This window comes from Paramacrobiotus metropolitanus, unplaced genomic scaffold, assembly GCF_019649055.1.
Source record: "Paramacrobiotus metropolitanus isolate TYO unplaced genomic scaffold, Prichtersi_v1.0 Parri_scaffold0000071, whole genome shotgun sequence".
Classification (NCBI taxonomy): Eukaryota; Metazoa; Tardigrada; class Eutardigrada; order Parachela; family Macrobiotidae; genus Paramacrobiotus; species Paramacrobiotus metropolitanus.
In genome coordinates, this window is record NW_026570291.1 from 33,825 (window position 1) to 58,580 (window position 24,756).

Below are 24,756 nucleotides of genomic sequence, written 5' to 3' on the forward strand. Positions count from 1 at the left end.
CGGCCAAGTGCGTTAAATTCGTCTCAACGGCGCGAATGTTCTTACGCTATTGCGCCACCGATACGCCCCAAGAGGGAAGGAGTAGCCCCAAAAAACAAATTGTTGCCATGGGCCCCATAGACATACATGGTAAACGCATTGTCTGTTTGCGGACCGTTCGGAAAAACCGAGACAGACCGCGGCCTTCGGCATCGGCACGTTACAAGGGATTGAAAATTTAAGAAACATGTGCGAAAATTAATCGCAGTCAATCCCACCAGCGTGATCGGTATACCTCGTATTCTTTCATATACGATATTTTTTAGGTTTCTTAGGTTTCTTAGCTTTTCTTAGGTATTCTCAGGTTTCTTAGGTATTCTTAGGTGTTCTTAGGTTTCTCAGGTGTTCTTAGGTTTCTTAGGTTTCTTAGGTTTTTTAGATTTCTTTGGTTTCTTAGGCTTTCTTAGATTTTCTCTTTCTTAAATTTCGTAGTTTTCTTAGCGGCTTGGACAAATGCAATCAACCGTTGCGAAGTGTGCATTTCGTAACAAACTTGCACCGCAAAACTTTGTGTACGGATGTAGATCCCGTAAACTGGTTATATGAATACTATACATCTCTTGCAGGTTTTCTGCCTCTCCTCTTTGTTCGCTATGATCTCAGCTCCCACTCATCCGATTTTCTCGCTTTAAAATGTTTTGGGAACCGCTCGATCTGGCGGGTGATCTACGACTAATCGTTGTTTGCTACATGCACAACCTCAAGCCCAGTGGTCACTCGAAAGCTTGTTACCATGGAGGCCATAGGGCTAACATGGGCTAGTCTGTTACCACGGTCACATTACACTGTACTGAGTGTACTTACTCAATTAGCTCAAACATAAAACAGCTTTGGCTGCGGCTCTGCGGTTCCTGTGTTCCATGGCCTGACTGAATGACACTTCGTTGGCTACAGTTGCTATTACAGTTTCGCAAGTTTAGCAGAATATACAGAAAAACAGCAGCCGAGCCACAAAACGACACAAACCCTTTCAACAAAGGTTAACAATCTAAGAACTGAACACTAGTAGATACTGGACTGATAGACTCCGTTTGCAAAAGTAATAACCGACAATGACAGCAAGCGTCCACAGGTTAGCTAATCACTAAGCCAAAAGACAGGAAAAGGAAAAATTCAGCTGATACAACCGCAAGTTGACCGCAGAGCATTCCCTGTCATTCGTTAAATCCGATAAACTGAACAAAATCTGCTTTCTTATACAAAAACCAACTGTTTTCAAACAAAAAAAATAACTGTTACTGCTTGCTCGAATACGCTGCAACGTATGAATTTCAAACTACTTTATTTGCCCAGTCGTAAGCCAATATTCATCCGTGCTCAGCTTGTTAACTACATCCGTAACAACCGTGACAGAGTAAGGTTAAAAAACCTATGTTTGGGAGAACGGGTAGGCCGATTTCAACGCGGTCAAGTGCGCCAGAACCGCTGCAACGACGCGGTGGATGTTACGCTATTACCGAGGCGATGCGCCCCTAGGGGCAAAAAGGGGACCGGAAAGGAAAGTTGTTACCATGAGCCTCCATCGACATACATGGACAAGTTGTTCCCATGTGCGTAAATGACACGACACGCCTCGACCAGCGGCCTCGATGCGAACAAAAACAAAATTTATTAATCACCAAAAGCCGACGCCGATAAATTGGTTACGGATGTAGTCCTCCGTAAACTGGTTATCTACATCCGTAACCACGTATACACGATTGATAATGTAGCCAATGTTTGGGCGAACGGCTGAACCGATTTCGACGCGGCCAAGTGCGTTAAATTCGTCTTAACGGCGCGAATGTTCTTACGCTATTGCGCCATCGATACGCCCCAAAAGGAAGGAGTAGCAACAAAAACAAATTGTTGCCATGGGCCCCATAGACATACATGGTAAATGCATTGTCTGTTCGCGGACCGTTCGGAAAAACGAGACAGACCGCGGCCTTCGGCATCGGCACGTTACAAAGTATCGAAAATTTAAGAAACATGTGCAAAGTTGATCGCAGTCAATCCCACCAGCGTGATCGGTATACCTTGTATTCTTTCCTATGTGATATTTCTTAGATATCTTAGGTTTCTTAGGTTTTCTTAGGTTTCTTAGATTTTCTTAGGTATTCTCAGGTTTCTTAGGTATTCTGAGGTTTCTCAGGTTTCTTAGGTTTCTTAGGTTTCTTGGGTTTCTTATGTAGTTTTCACAAGTAGGATAAGCCCAGTGGTCACTCAATGGCTTGTTGCCATGGATGCCATAGGGCTGACATACGCTTGTCTGTCACCACGGAAAATTAGGGTTTAACAAGAAACAGCTCTGTCCGCCTCTGCGTTTTTGTGGACCAAATACCGAGTGAACGAATGATTCAGTTAGTTTTAGAATAAATGCAAAATAGCAGCCGAGGCACAAACGAAAAAAATTTAATGGCGAAAGGTCAACATTTGAAGAACCGGGCATCAGATATCGGCCTGATCGACCTCAACTCATAAGAAAAAGTGCAGACTGCTAACGTACTCGTAATAATTATGTAATGCCAGTAAGCGTCCGCCTGTTGACTAGTCACCGAACTAAATGCAGGAACACGAAAAATTTGAGCTGATACAAACGCAAGTTGACCACAGATCATTCCCCGTCACCAGTTAAATCTAATAATGCGATCTGTTGTCTTATACTCGTACTAAAATTAACTCGTTTCAAACAAATTCATAACTGCTATTGAATGACTACTGCTTCCTCGAGGCACGAATACAGCCATAACTGCTAACTATGAAATCATAACTACTGTCTTCTCGAACACACTGCAACTTTTGAAATTTAAACTAGTCTATTTGCCCAGTCGTAAGCCAATATTCATCCGTGCTCATCTTGTTAACTACATCCGTAACAACCGTGACAGAGTAAGGTTAAAAAACCTATGTTTGGGAGAACGGGTAGGCCGATTTCAACGCGGTCAAGTGTTAAATTCGTCTCAACGGCGCGAATGTTCTTACGCTATTGCCACCGATACGCCCCAAGAGGGAAGGAGTAAAAAAACAAATTGCCCAAAAAAACAAATTGTTGCCATGGCCCGCGGTCAAGTGTTAAACCGTCTCAACGGCGCGAATGTTCTTACGCTTACGCCACCGATACGCCCCAAGAGGGAAGGAGTAGCCCAAAAAACAAATTGTTGCCATGGTATGATAGATTTGAACATTTAAAATGTAAACATGCAGTTTAAACAAAATATCATTTAATCCGAATTAAGCGTAACATTTATTGTAAAATCAAGCACGGAAGTATAAGAATACGTTAAGAAATAACCTAAAATGGTCTTTAAATCACGTCAATGGGTAAATTATTTGTACAATAAGTAGTTCATTCATTCTTCCGCGCAATTTGCGCGGGTCTGCTAGTTATCATAATATTATCATAATATTATACATGGCAAATGCGCCATCCTTGCTCTCGATTCAACGTGGAGCCGTACTGAACTCCGGTCCAGTGGCGGTATTGGCACTGGCTGGTCCGTAGAGACTATGGATAGCCATGATGGTCAGTGGACCGAGATGCATCTCCGGCAATGCCGACTTATGGCCACATGCGCTTCGTCATTCTCGTCAGCGTCGTCGTCGCCCAACTCCACAGGCAGATGCCATGCAGGATTGCTTGGCTCAGTTCTGCAAGTGCAGTACAGTCGTGCTTGTAAATTAGTAGTCTGCGATTTACGTGTAAGTTGAAAGTATGGACTCTGGAGGCGCAAGTCAATCGAACGCATTGAACTGCGGTTAATGAGAAAAATGCGCAACGCGATCCGCCACAGTGCAGAAAAACAAATTACCAACCAGTTAGAGGGTATGTGGCGTGCGGCAGTTACTGATTTTTGACTTCTGCTGCACTTCGATAAGCCTGTCATTCCGGAATCCCGACTTCTGTACTACAGTATTATATTCCGGCAGCCAGCTAGTTGAAAATGCAGCATGGGCAACCGCCCGCGTTGGCGACTGCACGATTATCATCTGCTCGCGATTTAACTGATTTTCGAATTTTTATTGGCCGGCGCAGCATCTCTACGTACAGATGCACGCTCCATTATCAACTATGCAGATGCTATGCAGATGCTATACTGCATTATACCCTGGACCACCCGCACTAGGCGTCGGCTTTATTGATGTCAGCGAACCTGCTCGCTGTTCATAGCGCGTGCAATACCCAGCAGGAATTTGACACTATCGCTGCCTTTTCAAACGCTCATCATGTTATCGGGCTGAGAGATCTGGAGAAGGCAGATTCTCGGCTTTTAAAGCAGCGTATTAGTATGGCAATTATTAACGGCAATGCAGCAGCAGTTTTAGGAACTTTACCGGGAAAGAATAAAACTGTTGATAGTAGTGATTCTGGTTGTCTTTTAATTAATTTGATTGTGCAATGCCGGTAGTAGTGATATGACTAATTATGAGTGAGAGTAATTATGAGTAATTATATTCAGATAGTTTTAAAATAAAACGAAAACTAGCAGCCGAGGCACAAACGAAAGAAACTTTAATGGCGAAAGGTCAACATTTGAAAAACCGGGCACCAGATATTGGCCTGATCGACCTCAACTCATAAAGAAAAAAATGCAAACTAACGTAATATTATATAATGCCGGCTTGATGCCCGCTTGATGACTAGTCACCAAACTGAATGCATAAACAGGTAAATCTCAACAGACACAAACGCAAGTTGACTGCAGAGGCGATCTATTGTCTTATACTGAAGGCGATCTATTGTCTTATATTCCTATAAAACTAACTCTTTTCAAACAAATTCCTAACTGCTAGTGAAGTACTGCTACCTCAAAATATACAGTCATAACTGCTAACTATGAAATCATAACTACTTCCTCCTTGAATACACTGCAACATCTGAATTTTAAACTAGTCTATTTGCCCAGTCGTAATCCAATATTCATCCGTGCTCAGCTTGTTATCTACATCCGTAACCACGTATACACGATTGATAATGTAACCAATGTTTTGGCGAACGGCTGAACCGATTTCGACGCGGCCAAGTGCGTTAAATTCGTCTCAACGGCGCGAATGTTCTTACGCTATTGCGCCACCGATACGCCCCAAGAGGGAAGGAGTAGCCCCAAAAAACAAATTGTTGCCATGGGCCCCCATAGACATACATGGTAAACGCATTGTCTGTTTGCGGACCGTTCGGAAAAACCGAGACAGACCGCGGCCTTCGGCATCGGCACGTTACAAGGGATTGAAAATTTAAGAAACATGTGCGAAAATTAATCGCAGTCAATCCCACCAGCGTGATCGGTATACCTCGTATTCTTTCATATACGATATTTTTTAGGTTTCTTAGGTTTCTTAGCTTTTCTTAGGTATTCTCAGGTTTCTTAGGTATTCTTAGGTGTTCTTAGGTTTCTCAGGTGTTCTTAGGTTTCTTAGGTTTCTTAGGTTTTTTAGATTTCTTTGGTTTCTTAGGCTTTCTTAGATTTTCTCTTTCTTAAATTTCGTAGTTTTCTTAGCGGCTTGGACAAATGCAATCAACCGTTGCGAAGTGTGCATTTCGTAACAAACTTGCACCGCAAAACTTTGTGTACGGATGTAGATCCCGTAAACTGGTTATATGAATACTATACATCTCTTGCAGGTTTTCTGCCTCTCCTCTTTGTTCGCTATGATCTCAGCTCCCACTCATCCGATTTTCTCGCTTTAAAATGTTTTGGGAACCGCTCGATCTGGCGGGTGATCTACGACTAATCGTTGTTTGCTACATGCACAACCTCAAGCCCAGTGGTCACTGAAAGCTTGTTACCATGGAGGCCATAGGGCTAACATGGGCTAGTCTGTTACCACGGTCACATTACACTGTACTGAGTGTACTTACTCAATTAGCTCAAACATAAAACAGCTTTGGCTGCGGCTCTGCGGTTCCTGTGTTCCATGGCCTGACTGAATGACACTTCGTTGGCTACAGTTGCTATTACAGTTTCGCAAGTTTAGCAGAATATACAGAAAAACAGCAGCCGAGCCACAAAACGACACAAACCCTTTCAACAAAGGTTAACAATCTAAGAACTGAACACTAGTAGATACTGGACTGATAGACTCCGTTTGCAAAAGTAATAACCGACAATGACAGCAAGCGTCCACAGGTTAGCTAATCACTAAGCCAAAAGACAGGAAAAGGAAAATTCAGCTGATACAACCGCAAGTTGACCGCAGAGCATTCCTGTCATTCGTTAAATCCGATAAACTGAACAAAATCTGCTTTCTTATACAAAACCAACTGTTTTCAAACAAAAAAATAACTGTTACTGCTTGCTCGAATACGCTGCAACGTATGAATTTCAAACTACTTTATTTGCCCAGTCGTAAGCCAATATTCATCCGTGCTCAGCTTGTTAACTACATCCGTAACAACCGTGACAGAGTAAGGTTAAAAAACCTATGTTTGGGAGAACGGGTAGGCCGATTTCAACGCGGTCAAGTGCGCCAGAACCGCTGCAACGACGCGGTGGATGTTGCTATTACCGAGGGCGATGCGCCCCTAGGGGCAAAAGGGGACCGGAAAGGAAAGTTGTTACCATGGGCCTCCATCGACATACATGGACAAGTTGTTCCCATGTGCGTAAATGACACGACACGCCTCGACCAGCGGCCTCGATGCGAACAAAAACAAAATTTATTAATCACCAAAAGCCGACGCCGATAAATTGGTTACGGATGTAGTCCTCCGTAAACTGGTTATCTACATCCGTAACCACGTATACACGATTGATAATGTAGCCAATGTTTGGGCGAACGGCTGAACCGATTTCGACGCGGCCAAGTGCGTTAAATTCGTCTTAACGGCGCGAATGTTCTTACGCTATTGCGCCATCGATACGCCCCAAAAGGGAAGGAGTAGCAACAAAAAACAAATTGTTGCCATGGGCCCCCATAGACATACATGGTAAATGCATTGTCTGTTCGCGGACCGTTCGGAAAAACCGAGACAGACCGCGGCCTTCGGCATCGGCACGTTACAAAGTATCGAAAATTTAAGAAACATGTGCAAAAGTTGATCGCAGTCAATCCCACCAGCGTGATCGGTATACCTTGTATTCTTTCCTATACGATATTTCTTAGATATCTTAGGTTTCTTAGGTTTTCTTAGGTTTCTTAGATTTTCTTAGGTATTCTCAGGTTTCTTAGGTATTCTGAGGTTTCTCAGGTTTCTTAGGTTTCTTAGGTTTCTTGGGTTTCTTATGTAGTTTTCACAAGTAGGATAAGCCCAGTGGTCACTCAATGGCTTGTTGCCATGGATGCCATAGGGCTGACATACGCTTGTCTGTCACCACGGGAAAATTAGGGTTTAACAAGAAACAGCTCTGGCTTCGCCTCTGCGTTTTTTGTGGACCAAATACCGAGTGAACGAATGATTCAGTTAGTTTTAGAATAAATGCAAAATAGCAGCCGAGGCACAAACGAAAAAAATTTAATGGCGAAAGGTCAACATTTGAAGAACTGGCATCAGATATCGGCCTGATCGACCTCAACTCATAAGAAAAAGTGCAGACTGCTAACGTACTCGTAATAATTATGTAATGCCAGTAAGCGTCCGCCTGTTGACTAGTCACCGAACTAAATGCAGGAACACGAAAAATTTGAGCTGATACAAACGCAAGTTGACCACAGATCATTCCCCGTCACCAGTTAAATCTAATAATGCGATCTGTTGTCTTATACTCGTACTAAAATTAACTCGTTTCAAACAAATTCATAACTGCTATTGAATGACTACTGCTTCCTCGAGGCTCGAATACAGCCATAACTGCTAACTATGAAATCATAACTACTGTCTTCTCGAACACACTGCAACTTTTGAAATTTAAACTAGTCTATTTGCCCAGTCGTAAGCCAATATTCATCCGTGCTCATCTTGTTAACTACATCCGTAACAACCGTGACAGAGTAAGGTTAAAAAACCTATGTTTGGGAGAACGGGTAGGCCGATTTCAACGCGGTCAAGTGCGCCAGAACCGCTGCAACGACGCGGTGGATGTTACGCTATTACCGAGACGATGCGCCTCGAGGGGAAAAAAGGGGACCGGAAAGGAAAGTTGTTACCATGGGCCTCCATAGACATACATGGACAAGTTGTTCCCATGTGCATAAATGACACGACACCCCTCGGCCAGCGGCCTCGATGCGAACAAAAACAAAATTAATTAATCACCAAAAGCCGACGCCGATAAATTGGTTACGGATGTAGTCCTTCGTAAACTGGTTATCTACATCCGTAACCACGTATACACGATTGATAATGTAGCCAATGTTTGGGCGAACGGCTGGACCGATTTCGACGCGGCCAAGTGCGTTAGATTCATCTCAACAGCGCAAAAGTTCTTACGCTATTGCGCCATCGATACGCCCCAAGGAGAAAGTCGGGGCCCCCAAAAACAAACTGTTGCCATGGGCCCCCATAGACTAACATAAGCTAATGCAGAACGACAGAGACAGACCGCGCTCTTCGCCATCGCTTCACTAATAATTCGTGGAAAACTGTGAAAAACGCTACAAAGTATTATAGGTTTTCTTAGATTTCTATGGATTTTTGGTTTTTTTAGGTTTCTTAGTTTTCTTAGACTAACAATTTATGAAAAATTGTAGAATCGCAACAAAATAAACATAAAAATACGATTTCTTAGCTTTTTTAGACTTCTTAGACTTCTGAGGTTTCTTAGCTTTCTTAGACTGCTTAGTTTTCTTAGGTTTTCTTAGGTTTCTTAGGTTTCTTAGGTTTCTTAGGTTTCCCAGGTTATCTCAGATTTCTTAAATTTACTTATTTTTTTTTGCGGTCGGATCATCTGATCCGAAGTGTGCACTGCGTAAGAATCGTCCGCCACAACTTTATGTACGGATGTAGATTCCGCAAACTGGTTATCTACATCCGTAACCACTTATACACGATTGATAAAGTAGCCAATGTTTGGGCGAACGGCTGAACCGATTTCGACGCGGCCAAGTGCGTTAAATTCGTCTCAACGGCGCGAATGTTCTACGCTATTGCGACATCGATACGCCCTAAAAGGAAGGAGTAGCCCCAAAAACAACCATTATAACCCCATAGACATAAATGGTAAATGCATTGTCTTTTCGCGGACCGTTCGGAAAACCAAGACAGACCGCGGCCTCGGCATTGGCACGTTACAAAGTATTGAAAATTTAAGAAACATGTGCAAAATTAATCGCAGTCAATCCCACCAGCGTGATCGGTATACCTCGTATTCTTTCGTATACGATATTTCTTAGGTTTCTTAGGTTTCTTAGGTTTCTTAGGTTTCTTAGGTTTCTTAGGTTTCTTAGGTTTTCTTAGGTTTCTTAGGTTTCTTAGGTTTTCTTAGGTTTTCTTAGGTATTCTCAGGTTTTCTTAGGTATTCTTAGGTATTCTTAGGTTTCTCAGGTTTCTTAAGTTTCTTAGATTTCTTGGGTTTCTTTGTTTTCTTAGGTTTCTTAGGCTTTCTTAGGGTTTCTCAAGTTTTCTTAGATTTTCTGTTTCATGGTTTTCGTAGTTTTCTTAGCGGCTGGGACCAATGCAATCAACCGTTGCGAAGTGTGCATCGCGTAACAAACTTGCGCCGCAAAAGTTTGTGTACGGATGTAGATCCCGTAAACTGGTTATATGAATACTAAACATCTCTTGCAGGTGTTCGGCCTCTTTTCGTTGTCCCGAGTGATCTCAGCTCCCACTGAACCAATTTTCTTACTTTAAAATATTCTAGAATCTATTCAGGGCGGTGGGTGTTGTGCGGCTAATGACCTTTTGCTGTTGTGAAATTCCTAAGGACAGTGGTCACTCAAAAGCTTGTTACCATGGATGCCATAGGGTTAATATGAGCTGGTCTGTTACCACGGGCATGTTATACTTTACTTCATCGTGCATATTGTACAGATACTTATGTAAGTACTGCAATTGCACAAGAAACAACTTTGGCTTCGCCTCTGCGCTTCTTGTGGTTAACTGACGGAAAACCTGCATTAATAATTATTTCAGTCAGTTCATAATTTGATATAGTGTCCTTTTAGATTTTGATGAGATCTGAAATAAGTCGAAAACACATCACGCTTTTCTAGTATTTCACTTTGTCACTGTCGCACCTTGGGGCCCAGTGCCCTTTGCTGTAGCAACAGTTCGGTAAATCTCTCACCTAAAGCAACCCAGTTCACTAAACAGTGCTGTACTGTTACCCTGCACTTGCCGAAATTTCGTACAGTGTGCGCAGTTAAATGCTCTAAGCCGTCTGTGTGAAACGTGATAGGAATCGTACAATGTACGCCTGGCTGCACTAGTGAAACTTTCGGCAAGTGCAGGGTAACACAGTAATACTACGACCTACCAAAAATCCTAACTCACTTATTTTCAGTACGCAGTACCGAGTCGTAAGCCAATATTCATCCGTGCTCAGCTTGTTATATGAATACTAAACATCTCTTGCAGACCTTCGGGCTCTCATGATTGTAACGCGTGATCTCCGCTTCTACTCAATCGATTTTTCTGCTTTAAATTGCAGAAGAATCCTCCCAGTGCGGGGAGTGTTCTTAGACCCTTGACCTTTCTCCTTCGCGATCGCGGTAGGCCCAGTGGTCACTTAAAAGCTTGTTACCATGGATGCCATAGGGCTAAGATGGGCAGCTCTCTTGCCACGGGCATGATAAATTTGAACAAGAAAAATTTTTGGCTTAGCCTCTGCGTTTCTTGTGCTCCCCTGGCTGAGTGAACACTTAACAAATCGCTTCACCCACTGGCCACTGATAAGCCACTACCGTAGCTTTTCAAATTCAGTAGAATTCAGTAGAAAAAGCAGAAGCTTAGCAGCTAAGCCATGAACCAAAAAACTTTATGGGCAAAAGGTCAATACTCCACGATTCTGACCACAGCCATCTTGAATAAGTAGCTTTCTGGCCTTGCCATTCTGACTTTGCAACACAATCCAACACATGAAGATACGACGTAATTTTAAAATTTAATAGTCGTAAGCCAATATTCATCCATGCTCATCTTGTTATCTACATCCGTAACCACGTATACACGATTGACAATGTAGCCAGTGTTTGGGCGAACGGCTGAACCGATTTGGACGCGGCCAAGTGCGTGAAATTCGTCTCAACGGCGCGAATGTTCTTACGCTATTGCGCCATCGATACGCCCCAAAAGGGAAGGAGTAGCCCCAGAAAACAAATTGTTGCCATGGCCCCCCATAGACATACATGGTAAATACATTGTCTGTTTGCGGACCGTTCGGAAAAACCGAGACAGACCGCGGCCTTCGGCATCGGCACGTTACAAAGTATTGAAAATTTAAGAAACACAAGCAAAAATTAATCGCAGTCAATCCCACCAGCGTGATCGGTATACCTCGTATTCTTTCATTTACGATATTTCTTAGGTTTCTTAGGTTTCTTAGGTTTCTTAGATTTCTTAGGTTTCTTAGGTTTCTTAGGTTTCTTAGGTTTTCTTAGGTTTCTTAGGTTTCTTAGGTTTTCTTAGGTTTTCTTAGGTATTCTCAGGTTTCTTAGGTTTCTTAGGTTTCTTAGATTTCTTGGATTTCTTTGTTTTCTTTGTTTTCTTAGGATTCTTAGGCTTCCTTATGGTTTCTGAAGTTTTCTTAGATTTTCTCTTTCTTAGTTTTCGTAGTTTTCTTGGCGGCTGGGACAAATGCAATCAACCGTTGCGAAGTGTGCATTGCGTAACAAACGTGCGCCGCAAAAGTTGTGTACGGATGTAGATCCCGAAAACTGGTTATATGAATACTAAACATCTCTTGCAGAGGTTCGGCCTCTCTTCATTGTCCCGGGTGATCTCAGCTCCTGATAAACCGATTTTCATGCTTTAACATATTCTAGAATCCTTTCAGGGCGGTGGGTGTTGTGAGACTAATGACCTTTTACTATTTTAAGAATTCTCAGGCCGGTGGTCACTCAAAAGCTTGTTACCATGGTTGCCATAGGGCTAACATGAGCTGACCTGTTACCACGGGCACGTTATACTGCACTTGCACAAGAAACAGTTTGGCTTCGCCTGTTTTTCTTGTGGTTAACCGACGGAAACCGTGCTTATGTCAATCAATTCATAATTTGATATTGGATCTTTTTAGATTTTGATAAGATCTGAAATGAAGTCGAAAAGCACATTACCGTTTTCTAGTATTTCACTTGATTCACTGTCGCACCTTGCGGCCCAATGCACTGAGCTGTATCAACAGCTCGGTCAATCTTTCACATAATTATAGCAGCCCTGTTCACTAAACAGTAATACTACGACGTAATTCTACGACTTCGAGTAACAAAAAATCCTAACTCACTTATTTACGGTACCTAGTCGTAAGCCAATATTCATCCGTGCTCAGCTAGTTATATGAATACTATACATCTCTTGCAGGTTTTCTGCCTCTCCTCTTTGTTCGCTATGATCTCAGCTCCCACTCATCCAATTTTCTCGCTTTAAAATGTTCTGGAAACCGCTCGGTCTGGCGGGTGATCTAAGACTAATCATTGTTTGCTATATGCAAAACCTCAAGCCCAGTGGTCACTCGAAAGCTTGTTACCATGGAGGCCATAGGGCTAACATGGGCTAGTCTGTTACCACGATCACATTACACTGTACTTACTCAATCAGCTAAAACATGAAACAGCTTTGGCTGCGCCTCTGCGTTTCCTATGTTCCGTGGGCTGTCTGAACGACACTTCGTTGGCTACACTTCGTTGGCTACAGTTGCTATTACAGTTTCATGAGTTTAGCAGAATAAACAGAAAAACAGCGGCCGAGCCACAAAACGACACAAACTCTATCAACAAAGGTCATCAATCTAAGAACTGAACATTAGTAGATACTGGACTGATAGACCCCGTTTGCTAAAGTAATAACCGACAATGACAGTAAGCGTCCACAGGTTGGCTAATCACTAAGCCAAACGATAAGAAAAGGAAAAATTTAGCTGATACAACCGCAGACCGCAAAGCATTCCCTGTCATTTGTTAAATCCGATAAACTGAACAAAATCTGTTTTCTTATACAAAAACCAACTGTTTTCAAACAAAAAAAATAATTGTTACTGCTTTCTCGAAAACGCTTCAACGTATGAATTTTAAACTAATTTATTTGCCCAGTCGTAAGCCAATATTCATCCGTGCTCATCTTGTTATCTACATCCGTAACCTCTTATACATGCTTAGCACATGTTCGCGATGATCGGGCAAACGGCTGGGCCGATTTCGACGCGGCCAAGTGCGTTAAATTCGTCTCAACGGCGAGAATGTTCTTACGCTACTGCGTAATCGATATGCCCCAAAAGTGAAGGAGTAGCCCCAAAAAACAAATTGTTGCCATGGGCCCCAATAGACATATGTACATGGTAAATGCATTGTCTGTTCGCGGACAGTTCAGAAAAACCGAGGCAGACCGCGGCCTTCGGCATCGGCACGTTACAAAGTATTGAAAATTTAAGAAACATGTGCAAAAATTAATCGCAGTCAATCCCACCAGCGTGATTGCTATACCTCGTATTCTGTCATTCTGTCATATACGATATTTCTTAGATATCTTAGGTTTCTTAGGTTTCTTAGATTTCTTAGGCTTCTTAGGTTTCTTAGGAAGTCTTAGGTATTCTTAGGTTTCTCAGGCTTCTTAGGTTTTCTTAGGTTATTCTTAGGTTATTCTTTCTTACGTTTCGTAGATTTCTTAAATTTCTTAGATTTCTTAGGTTTCTTAGGTTTCTTTGATTCTTAGGTTTCTTAGGTTATTCTTTCTTACGTTTTTAAGCTTTTTACAATTCTTACGCTTATAAAAGTTTTTGAGTACAGAAGATTGTTATGTTTCTTTAAATAAAAATTTTCGAAACTAATGTACGCCACAACAATTCGTACGGATGTAGATCCCGTAAACTGGTTATATGAATACTAAACATCTCTTGCAGGTGTTCGGCCTCTCCTCATTGTCACGCATGATCTCAGCTCCTGCTGAACCGTTTTTCTTGTTTTAAAATGTTCTAGAATCCTCTCATGGCGGTGGGTGTTTCGAGACTAATGGCTTTTTGCTGTTATAAGAAACCAAAGGACAGTGGTCTCCCAAAAGCTTGTTACCATGGATGACATAGGGCTAACATGAGCTGGTCTGTTGCCAGGGGCACGTTATACTGCACTTGCACAAGAAACAGCTTTGGCCTATGCGTTTCTTGTGGCTAACTGACGGTAAACCTGGACTATTTCAAACAATTTTAATTTAATTTGTTTGATATGATATCTTTTCAGATTTTTATGTGACCGAAATGAAGTCAAAAAGCACATTATCGTTTTCTGGTATTTCACTTGGTCATTGGCGCACCTTGCGGCCAATGCACCGAACTGTAGCAACAGTTCAGTCTCTCACCTCTAGCATCCCAGTTCACTAAACAGTAATGCTACGACTAACCAAAAATCCTAATTCACTTATTTACAGTACGTAGTCGTAAGCCAATATTCATCCGTGCTCAGCTTGTTATATGAATACTAAACATCTCTTGCAGACCTCTCCTGATTGTAACGCGTGATCTCCGCTTCTACTCAGTCGATTTTTCTGCTTCAAATTGCACAAGAATCCCCCCAGTGTGGGGAGTGTTCTTAGACTCTTGACCTTTCGCCATCGCGATCGCGGTAGGCCCACTGGTCACTTAAAAGCTTGTTACCATGGATGCCATAGGGCTAAGATGGGCAGCTCTGTTGCCACGGGCATGACAAATTTGAACAAGAAAAATTTTCGGCTTCGCCTCTGCGTTTCTTGTGCTCCCCTGGCTGAGTAAACACTTAACAAATTATTTCGCCTACTGATAAACCACTACAATAGCTTCTCAGATTCAGTAGAATTCAGCAGAATAAGCAGAAACTTAGCAGCCGAGCCACGAACCAAAACACTTTAGGGCAGAAGGTCAATACTCCACGATTCTCACCGCCGGCAACCATCCTGAATAAGTAGCTGTCTGGCTTTGCCATTCTGACTTTGCAACACAATCCAACACATGAAGATACGACGTAATTTTAATAAATAGTCGTAAGCCAATATTCATCCATGCTCATCTTGTTATATGAATACTATACATCTCTTGCAGGTTTTCTGCCTCTCCTCTTTGTTCGCTATGATCTCAGCTCCCACTCATCCAATTTTCTCGCTTTAAAATGTTCTGGACACCGCTCGGTCTGGCGGGTGATCTAAGACTAATCGTTGTTTGCTATATGCAAAACCTCAAGCCCAGTGGTCACTCGAAAGCTTGTTACCATGGAGGCCATAGAGCTAACATGGGCTAGTCTGTTAGCACGGTCACATTACACTGTACTCAATCAGCTCAAATAGCTCTTACTCAATCAGCTCAAACATGAAACAGCTTTGGCTGCGCCTCTGCGTTTCCTATGTTCCGTGGGCTGACTGAACGACACTTCGTTGGCTACACTTCGTTGGCTACAGTTGCTATTACAGTTTCGCGAGTTTAGCAGAATAAACAGAAAAACAGCAGCCGAGCCACAAAACGACAAACTCTATCAACAAAGGTCAACAATCTAAGAACTGAACATTAGTAGATACTGGACTGATAGACCCCGTTTGCTTAAGTAATACCCGACAATGACAGCAGGCGTCCACAGGTTGGCTAATCACTAAGCCAAACGATAAGAAAAGAAAAAATTCAGCTGATACAACCGCAGCTAGTTGACCGCAAAGCATTCCCTGTCCTTTGTTAAATCCGATAAACTGAACAAAATCTGTTTTCTTATACAAAAACCAACTGTTTTCAAACAAAAAATAATAATTGTTATTGCTTTCTCGAAAACGCTGCAACGTATGAATTTTAAACTAATTTATTTGCCCAGTCGTAAGCCAATATTCATCCGTGCTCATCTTGTTATCTACATCCGTAACCACGTATACACGATTGATAATGTCGCTAATGTTTGGGCGAACGGCTGAACCGATTTCGACGCGGCCAAGTGCGTTAAATTCGTCTCAACGGCGCGAATGTTCTTACGCTATTGCGGCATCGATACGCTCCAAAAGGGAAGGAGTAGCCCCAAAAAACAAATTGTTGCTATGGGCCCCCATAGACATACGTGGTAAATGCATTGTCTGTTCGCGGACCGTTCGGAAAAACCGAGACAGACCGCGGCCTTCGGCATCGGCACGTTACAAAGTATTGAAAATTTAAGAAACATGTGCAAAAATTATTCGCAGTCAATCCCACCAGCGTGATCGGTACATCCTCGTATTCTTTGATATACGATATTTCTTAGATATCTTAGGTTTCTTAGGTTTCTTAGGCTTCTTAGGTTTCTTAAGTTTCTTAGGTTTTCTTAGGTTTCGTAGGTTTCTTAGGTATTCTTAGGTTTCTCAGGTTTCTTAGGCTTTCTTAGGGTTTCTCAAGTTTTCTTAGATTTTCTCTTTCTTAGATTTCGTAGTTTTCTTAACGGCTGGGACCAATGCGATCAACCGTCGCGAAGTGTCCATTCCGTAACGAACGTGCGCCGCAAAAGTTTGTGTACGGATGTAGATCCCGTAAACTGGTTATATGAATACTATACATCTCTTGCAGGTTTTCTGCCTCTCCTCTTTGTTCGCTATGATCTCAGCTCCCACTCATCCGATTTTCTCGCTTTAAAATGTTTTGGGAACCGCTCGATCTGGCGGGTAATCTACGACTAATCGTTGTTTGCTACATGCACAACCTCAAGCCCAGTGGTCACTCGAAAGCTTGTTACCATGGAGGCCATAGGGCTAACATGGGCTAGTCTGTTACCACGGTCACATTACACTGTACTGAGTGTACTTACTCAATTAGCTCAAACATAAAACAGCTTTGGCTGCGGCTCTGCGGTTCCTGTGTTCCATGGCCTGACTGAATGACACTTCGTTGGCTACAGTTGCTATTACAGTTTCGCAAGTTTAGCAGAATATACAGAAAAACAGCAGCCGAGCCACAAAACGACACAAACCCTTTCAACAAAGGTTAACAATCTAAGAACTGAACACTAGTAGATACTGGACTGATAGACTCCGTTTGCAAAAGTAATAACCGACAATGACAGCAAGCGTCCACAGGTTAGCTAATCACTAAGCCAAAAGACAGGAAAAGGAAAAATTCAGCTGATACAACCGCAAGTTGACCGCAGAGCATTCCCTGTCATTCGTTAAATCCGATAAACTGAACAAAATCTGCTTTCTTATACAAAAACCAACTGTTTTCAAACAAAAAAAATAACTGTTACTGCTTGCTCGAATACGCTGCAACGTATGAATTTCAAACTACTTTATTTGCCCAGTCGTAAGCCAATATTCATCCGTGCTCAGCTTGTTAACTACATCCGTAACAGCCATGACGGCCTTTGCTAAGAAAATTATGTTTGGACGAACGGGTAAGCCGATTTTGACGCGGTAAAGTGCGCCAGAATCGTCGCAACGAAGCGGGTGATGTTGCGCTATTGCCGACCCGATGCGCTTCAAGGGGGGAGCACGGCCCTCAAAAAACAATTTGTTGCCATGGGCCTGCAAGTCTCGCCTTCCGACCTCGCTCCAAACCGGTTAACATAAAGTATAGGCACACGGGTTGCATCAGCATTATTTGCACGGCAGATCGGCCCTCTCGGCCTCGGCTCGAAAAATATTAGGAAAAATACCTCAGAACTGTACCGTAACAACCGTGACGTTCAAACCTAAAAAAGCAATGTTTGGCTGAACGGGTAGGCAGATTTTGACGCGGTCAAAAATGGCAGAATCGCCGCAACGACGTTATGTTTGTTATATTTTCTTACGTTTTCTTTCCACAATATTTTCGAAACAAATGCACCCCAAAACTGGGTACGGATGTAGTCCTCCGTAAACTGGTTATCTACATCCGTAACCTCTTATACATGCTAAGCAGACGACCACGATGATCGGGCGAACGGATGGTCCGGTTTTGACGCGGTAACGTGCGCCGGAATCGTCGCAACGTTGCGAGTGACATAGGGACACTGCGAATATTGTGCGCCTCAAGAGGGCAAAACAGCCCCCAAAAAACGACTTGTTGCTATGGGCCACCATAGACATACATGAGCTAACGCAGAGCGACAAAGACAAATCGCGCCTTTCGGCCTCGCTTTGCTAACAATTCATGCAACAATTGTAAATGCGCAACAAAATACCATTATGAGCCTGGCGTTTCAAAATACCTAATCCTCTTAGGTTCTGTTTACTAAGCTTTCTTAGATGTCTTCGAATTCCTTGATTGCTTGGGTTTCTTAGGTTTCTTAGGTTTCTTAGGTTTCTTAGGTTTCTTAGGTTTCTTAGGTTTCTTAGGTTTCTTAGGTTTCTTAGATTTCTTAGGTTTCTTAGGTTTCTTTGGTTCTTAGGCTTATTAGGTCTCTTAGGTTCCTTATGTTTCTGAGGATTCTTAGAGTTTCTTAGGTTTCCTCAGATTTAATATATTTTCAGTTTTCTTGAGCGGCCGGAATTAAGCTGGGGCGAAAGTTCGAAACTAATATGCGGCACGAAAGTCATGTACGGATGTAGATCCCGTAAACTGGTTATATGAATACTATACATCTCTTGCAGGTTTTCTGCCTCTCCTCTTTGTTCGCTATGATCTCAGCTCCCACTTATCCAATTTTCTCGCTTTAAAATGTTCTGGAAACCGCTCGGCCTGGTGGGTGATCTAAGACTAATCGTTGTTTGCTATATGCAGAACCTCAAGCCCAGTGGTCACTTGAAAGCTTGTTACCATGGATGCCATAGGGCTAACATGGGCTAGTCTGTTACCACGGTCACAGTACACAGTATGTAGTATGTACTCAATTAGCACAAACATGAAACAGCTTTGGCTTCGCCTCTGCGTTTCTTGCAGTATTTCACTTGATCACTGTGACACTGTCGCACCTTGCGGCCCAATGCACTGAGCTGTATCAACAGTTCGGTCAATCTCGCAGCCCAGTTCACAATACTACGACCAAGGTGGATAGTAACTATCCGGTCACAGTCGCATCACAATTAACTGTTAATTGCCAGTCGCATCACAATTAACTGTTAATTGTGATGCGACTGGCTAAAACTTGCTGCATGAAAATTCAGTACTTTTCGGCATGTTTGCGTCAAAGGCATCAAGTTGTAATTATTAAGAGCCCAAACGTATGGCACGGCCTACAGCCTCAACCGCTCCGAATTCTTCAAAACGGATTGCACATTCTCTTATTAGTTTTTCATTCTCTCCATGCTCGTTAGCGATTTGATTTGAAAATATGATTTTTGCATAAGTCGATTTATGAATATGAGTGAGCCTCATATAAGTCGTTGCAGCAGTCGGAGTGAGTGAAACTGCAGGGCGCAGACAGACTGCCGCTAGCCCGCTGCCTGCCTGGCCTCTATGTATACATGTCCGATTCAAACCACTTTCATACTACTGTACTCGACTCAGATGTTTTTTGGAATTTCAAAAAACAAATTGCAGATTCAGAATCAGCGAAAAATTTTACTGTGACTTTCAGTGTGCGAAAAGTTTATAGCCCTTATGGATCGTCCGCAAATCACTGCCATACGTTTACAACTTCATGGCCGTTTCGGCCAATTGTATTTCTTTTGTCTTTCAAGAAACTTTAACGAGGTGTGACGGCAAAAAAAGTACTGAATTTTGCCACGTTTAGTCACATCACCAGTACACACCTATTCACTTTGTTCCGACGTAATTCTGCGACAACTAGCAACAACAAATCCTAACTCACTTATTAACAGTACCTAGTCGTAAGCCAATATTCATCCGTGCTCAGCTTGTTATATGAATACTGTACATCTCTTGCAGGTTTTCGGCCTCTCCTCTTTGTTACCTATGTTCTTAGCTTCGATTTAATCTTAAATTAAATCTTAAATTTAAAGCTGAGCCGATTTTGCAGCTTTAAATTTTCACTGAATCCTTTCAAAACGTAGAGTAAAACAGAGCTAGTGGTTTTTTGACTCTCACAAGTAGGGTAAGCCCAGTGGTCACTAAAAGGCTTGTTGCCATGGATGCCATAGGGCTAACATGCGCTTGTCTGTCACCACGGGCAAATTTGGGTTTAACAAGAAACAGCTTCGGCTTCGCCTCTGCGTTTCTTGTGGACTACATACCGAGTGAACGAATGATTCGGTTAGTTATAGAATAAAATGAAAACTAGCAGCCGAGGAAAAAACGAAACAAACTTTAAGGGCGAAAGGTCAACATTTGAAGAACCAGGCATCAGGTATTGGCCTGATCAACCTCAGCTCATAAAAAAGTGCAAACTGCTAACGTAATATATAATGCCAGTAAACGTCCGCTTGTTGACTGGTCACCAATCTAAATGCAGAAACAGGAAAAACTTCAGCTGATACAAACGCTAGTTGACCGCAGAGCATACCCTGTCACCAGTTATACCTAATAAACCGAAGGCGATCTGTTGTCTTATAATCGTAATAAAACTAACTGGCTTCAAACAAATTCATAACTGCTATTAAAAAATTAGCTACTGCTTCCTCGAATACAGGAATAACTGCTAACTATGAAATCATAACTACTGTCTCCTCGAACACAATGCAACTTTTGAATTTTAAACTAGTGTATTTGCCCAGTCGTAAGCCAATATTCATCCGTGCTCATCTTGTTATATGAATACTATACATCTCTTGCAGGTTTTCTGCCTCTCCTCTTTGTTCGCTATGATCTCAGCTCCCACTCATCCAATTTTCTCGCTTTAAAATGTTCTGGAAACCGCTCGGTCTGGCGGGTGATCTAAGACTAATCATTGTTTGCTATATGCAAAACCTCAAGCCCAGTGGTCACTCGAAAGCTTGTTACCATGGAGGCCATAGGGCTAACATGGGCTAGTCTGTTACCACGATCACATTACACTGTACTTACTCAATCAGCTAAAACATGAAACAGCTTTGGCTGCGCCTCTGCGTTTCCTATGTTCCGTGGGCTGTCTGAACGACACTTCGTTGGCTACACTTCGTTGGCTACAGTTGCTATTACAGTTTCGCGAGTTTAGCAGAATAAACAGAAAAACAGCGGCCGAGCCACAAAACGACACAAACTCTATCAACAAAGGTCATCAATCTAAGAACTGAACATTAGTAGATACTGGACTGATAGACCCCGTTTGCTAAAGTAATAACCGACAATGACAGCAAGCGTCCACAGGTTGGCTAATCACTAAGCCAAACGATAAGAAAAGGAAAAATTTAGCTGATACAACCGCAGACCGCAAAGCATTCCCTGTCATTTGTTAAATCCGATAAACTGAACAAAATCTGTTTTCTTATACAAAAACCAACTGTTTTCAAACAAAAAAAATAATTGTTACTGCTTTCTCGAAAACGCTTCAACGTATGAATTTTAAACTAATTTATTTGCCCAGTCGTAAGCCAATATTCATCCGTGCTCATCTTGTTATCTACATCCCTAACCTTTTATACATGCTTAGCACATGTTCGCGATGATCGGGCGAATGGCTGAACCGATTTCGACGCGGCCAAGTGCGTTAAATTCGTCTCAACGGCGCGAATGTTCTTACGCTATTGCGCCATCGATACGCCCCAAAAGGGAAGGAGTAGCCCCAAAAAACAAATTGTTGCCATGGGCCCCCATAGATATACATGGTAAATACATTGTCTGTTTGCGGACCGTTCGGAAAAACCGAGACAGACCGCGGTCTTCGGCATCGGCACGTTACAAAGTATTGAAAATTTAAGAAACATATGCAAAAATTAATCGCAGTCAATCCCACCAGCGTGATCGGTATACCTCGTATTCTTTCATGTACGATATTTCTTAGATATCTTAGGTTTCTTAGGTTTTCTTAGGTATTCTCAGGTTTCTTAGGTGTTTTTAGGTATTCTTAGGGTTTCTCAAGTTTTCTTAGATTTTCTCTTTCCTAAATTTCGTAGTTTTCTTAGCGGCTGAGACCAATGCGATCAACCGTTGCGAAGTGTGCATTTCGTCACAAACTTGTGCCGCAAAAGTTTGTGTACGGATGTAGATCCCGTAAACTGGTTATATGAATACTAAACATCTCTTGCAGACCTTCGGCCTCTCCTGATTGTAACGCATGATCTCACGCTTCTACTCAATCGATTTTTCTGCTTCAAATTGCACAAGAATCCTCCCAGTGCGGGGAGTGTTCTTAGACTACTGACCTTTCGCCATCGCGATAGCGGTAGGCCCAGTGGTCACTGAAGATCTTGTTACCATGGATGCCATAGGGCTAAGATGGGCAGCTCTGTTGCCACGGGCATGATAAATTTGAAGAAGAAAAATTTTTGGCTTCGCCTCTGCGTTTCTTGTGCTCCCCTGGCTGAGTGAACACTTAACTAATCACTTCGCCCACTGATAAGCCACCACAATAAGATTCAGTAGAATTCAGTAGAATAAGCAGAAACTTAGCAGCTGAGCCATGAACCAAAAAAAACTTTAGGGGCAAAATGGCAATACGATCCTTCACGATTCTCACCGCAGGCAACCATCCTGAATAAGTAGCTGTCTGTGTCTGCCATTATGACTTTGCACCGCAATCCAACACATGAAGATACGACGTAATTTTAAATAGTCGTAAGCCACTATTCATCCGTGCTCAGCTTGTTATATGAATACTAAACATCTCTAGCAGGTGTTCGGCCTCTCTTCATTGTCCCGGGTGATCTCAGCTCCTGATAAACCGATTTTCATGCTTTAAAATATTCTAGAATCCTTTCAGGGCGGTGGGTGTTGTGAGACTAACGACCTTTTGCTGTTTTAAGAATTCTCAGGCCGGTGGTCACTCAAAAGCTTGTTACCATGGATGCCATAGGGCTAACATGAGCTGGCCTGTTACCACGGGCACGTCATACCGCACTTGCACAAAAAAAGTTTGGCTTCGCCTCTGTGTTGCTTGTGGTTAACCGACGGAAACCGCTTATTTCAATCAGTCCATAATTTGATATTGAATCTTTTTAGATTTTGGTAAGATCTGAAATGAAGTCGAAAAGCACATTACCGTTTTCTAGTATTTCACTTGATTCACTATCGCACCTTGCGGCCCAGTGCACTGAGCTGCATCAGCAGTTCGGTCAATCTCTCACATAATTTTAGCAGCCCAGTTCACTAAACAGTACGCATTACTACGACGTAATTTTACGACTTCGAGTAACAAAAAATCCTAACTCACTTATTTTACAGTACCTAGTCGTAAGCCAATATTCATCCGTGCTCAGCTTGTTATCTACATCCGTAACCACGTATACACGATTGATAATGTAGCCAAAGTTTGGGCGAACGGCTGAACCGATTTCGACGCGGCAAAGTGCGTCAAGTTCGTCTCAACGGCGCGAATGTTCTTACGCTATTGCGGTTTTTCCGAACGGTCCGCAAACATTGTCTGTTTGCGGACCGTTCGGAAAAACCGAGACAGACCGCGTCCTTCGGCATCGGCACGGTACAAAGTATTGAAAATTTAAGTAACATGTGCAAAAATCAATCGCAGTCAATCCCACCGGCGTGATCGATATATCTCGTATTCATTCATATACAATATTTCGTAGATTTTTTAGGTTTATTAGATTCCTTAGCTTTCTTAGGTTTCTTAGATTTTGTTAGGGTTTCTGAGGTTTTTTTAGGTTTTCTTCTTTCTTAAATTTCGTAATTTCCTTAACGGCTGGGATCGATGCGATCAACCGTTGCGAAGTGTGCATTGCGTAACAAACTGGCGTCCACAAAAGGTTGTGTACGGATGTAGATCCCGTAAACTGGTTATATGAATACTGTACAGCTCTTGCAGGTTTTCGGCCTCTCCTCTTTGTTACCTATGTTCTCAGCTTCCAATGAGCCGATATTGCAGCTTTAAATTTGACAGACTAACTCAGTACTCGGGAAAGGCATTGGCGACGTGACCAGATTGCATTAGGTTGCAGTAGATGACTCCTAGAATCCTAGTTAGTATTGGTCAATGGAATTTGTAAAGTGTCAGACTTACAGGGCTAGTATCATTTTGACCACTGCCCAGTAGCGGTGGGCTTCCCCCATCGGCAACGAGCGCCAGTACTCCAGCATGACCTTTACGTTATCTCCCATGTCGGCGGACACTGCTGGCGCCACGGCAGCTTCCACCGCCTGCATGACCGCGCCTAGGTTAGTGTCAGTGTCACGGGAAGCGTCCAGGCGGACCTCGGGAACCGTGATATCCACTGCACGCGCTCTCTCCAGCCAAGCGTACGTGTGGGGCAAGCGCGGCTCCAGCAGGTTCCTTCCAATGAACCGGCCGAAAACATCCCGCATGACGTAGTCGCGGACAATCAACCGGCGACACATAACCAGCAACGGGCTCAGCCAGTGCAGCGGACTAATTAACGCGATGCCGACGGGGTCGTCAGCGCGCGGATCCAACAAGGGCCTGGCACGCGTGAAGCGCCAGTTGGCGTTAATCTCGCCTTGGACGACACACTGCTGCAGGACGAGGCACAGCCCCGACCTGGCAACGAACATGGGCAGCATGTAGCTCAGAATAATAAGATCCGCGTTAGCGCTGCTAACAGGCACCGGTGCCATACCCGGCATCCAGTGGCGCAGCGCTAGTGTCTGAAGGTCGTCGGTCAAGCAGCGGAAGAGCGCGTTACCCAGGCGGAACATATCATCTGCCAAGCTGGCGCTGGTTGGACGCAGCGAGAAATCATAGGTCACGTGCTGGCGCAGTGCCGGCCGCGTGGTCAACAGAGCGTTCCATGCTGGACAGACCCTACACAAGGTTCGG

General features: G+C 43.1%; 1 protein-coding gene across 3 annotated transcripts in view; it reads right to left on the reverse strand.

The window, feature by feature from the left end:
* Positions 1 to 3,420: 3,420 nt before the first annotated feature.
* The window catches only part of LOC129594820 (uncharacterized), a 42,948-nt gene continuing 21,612 nt past the window's right edge, over positions 3,421 to 24,756 (reverse strand). For all 3 annotated transcript variants that reach the window (XM_055491643.1, XM_055491642.1, XM_055491641.1), the window contains 2 exons: positions 23,983 to 24,741; positions 3,421 to 3,669 (listed from right to left, as the gene is read on the reverse strand). In XM_055491643.1, the coding sequence (XP_055347618.1) occupies positions 3,546 to 3,669; positions 23,983 to 24,741 (883 nt within the window). In that variant the 3' untranslated portion in view covers positions 3,421 to 3,545. The remainder of the gene's footprint in view (positions 3,670 to 23,982; positions 24,742 to 24,756) is intronic.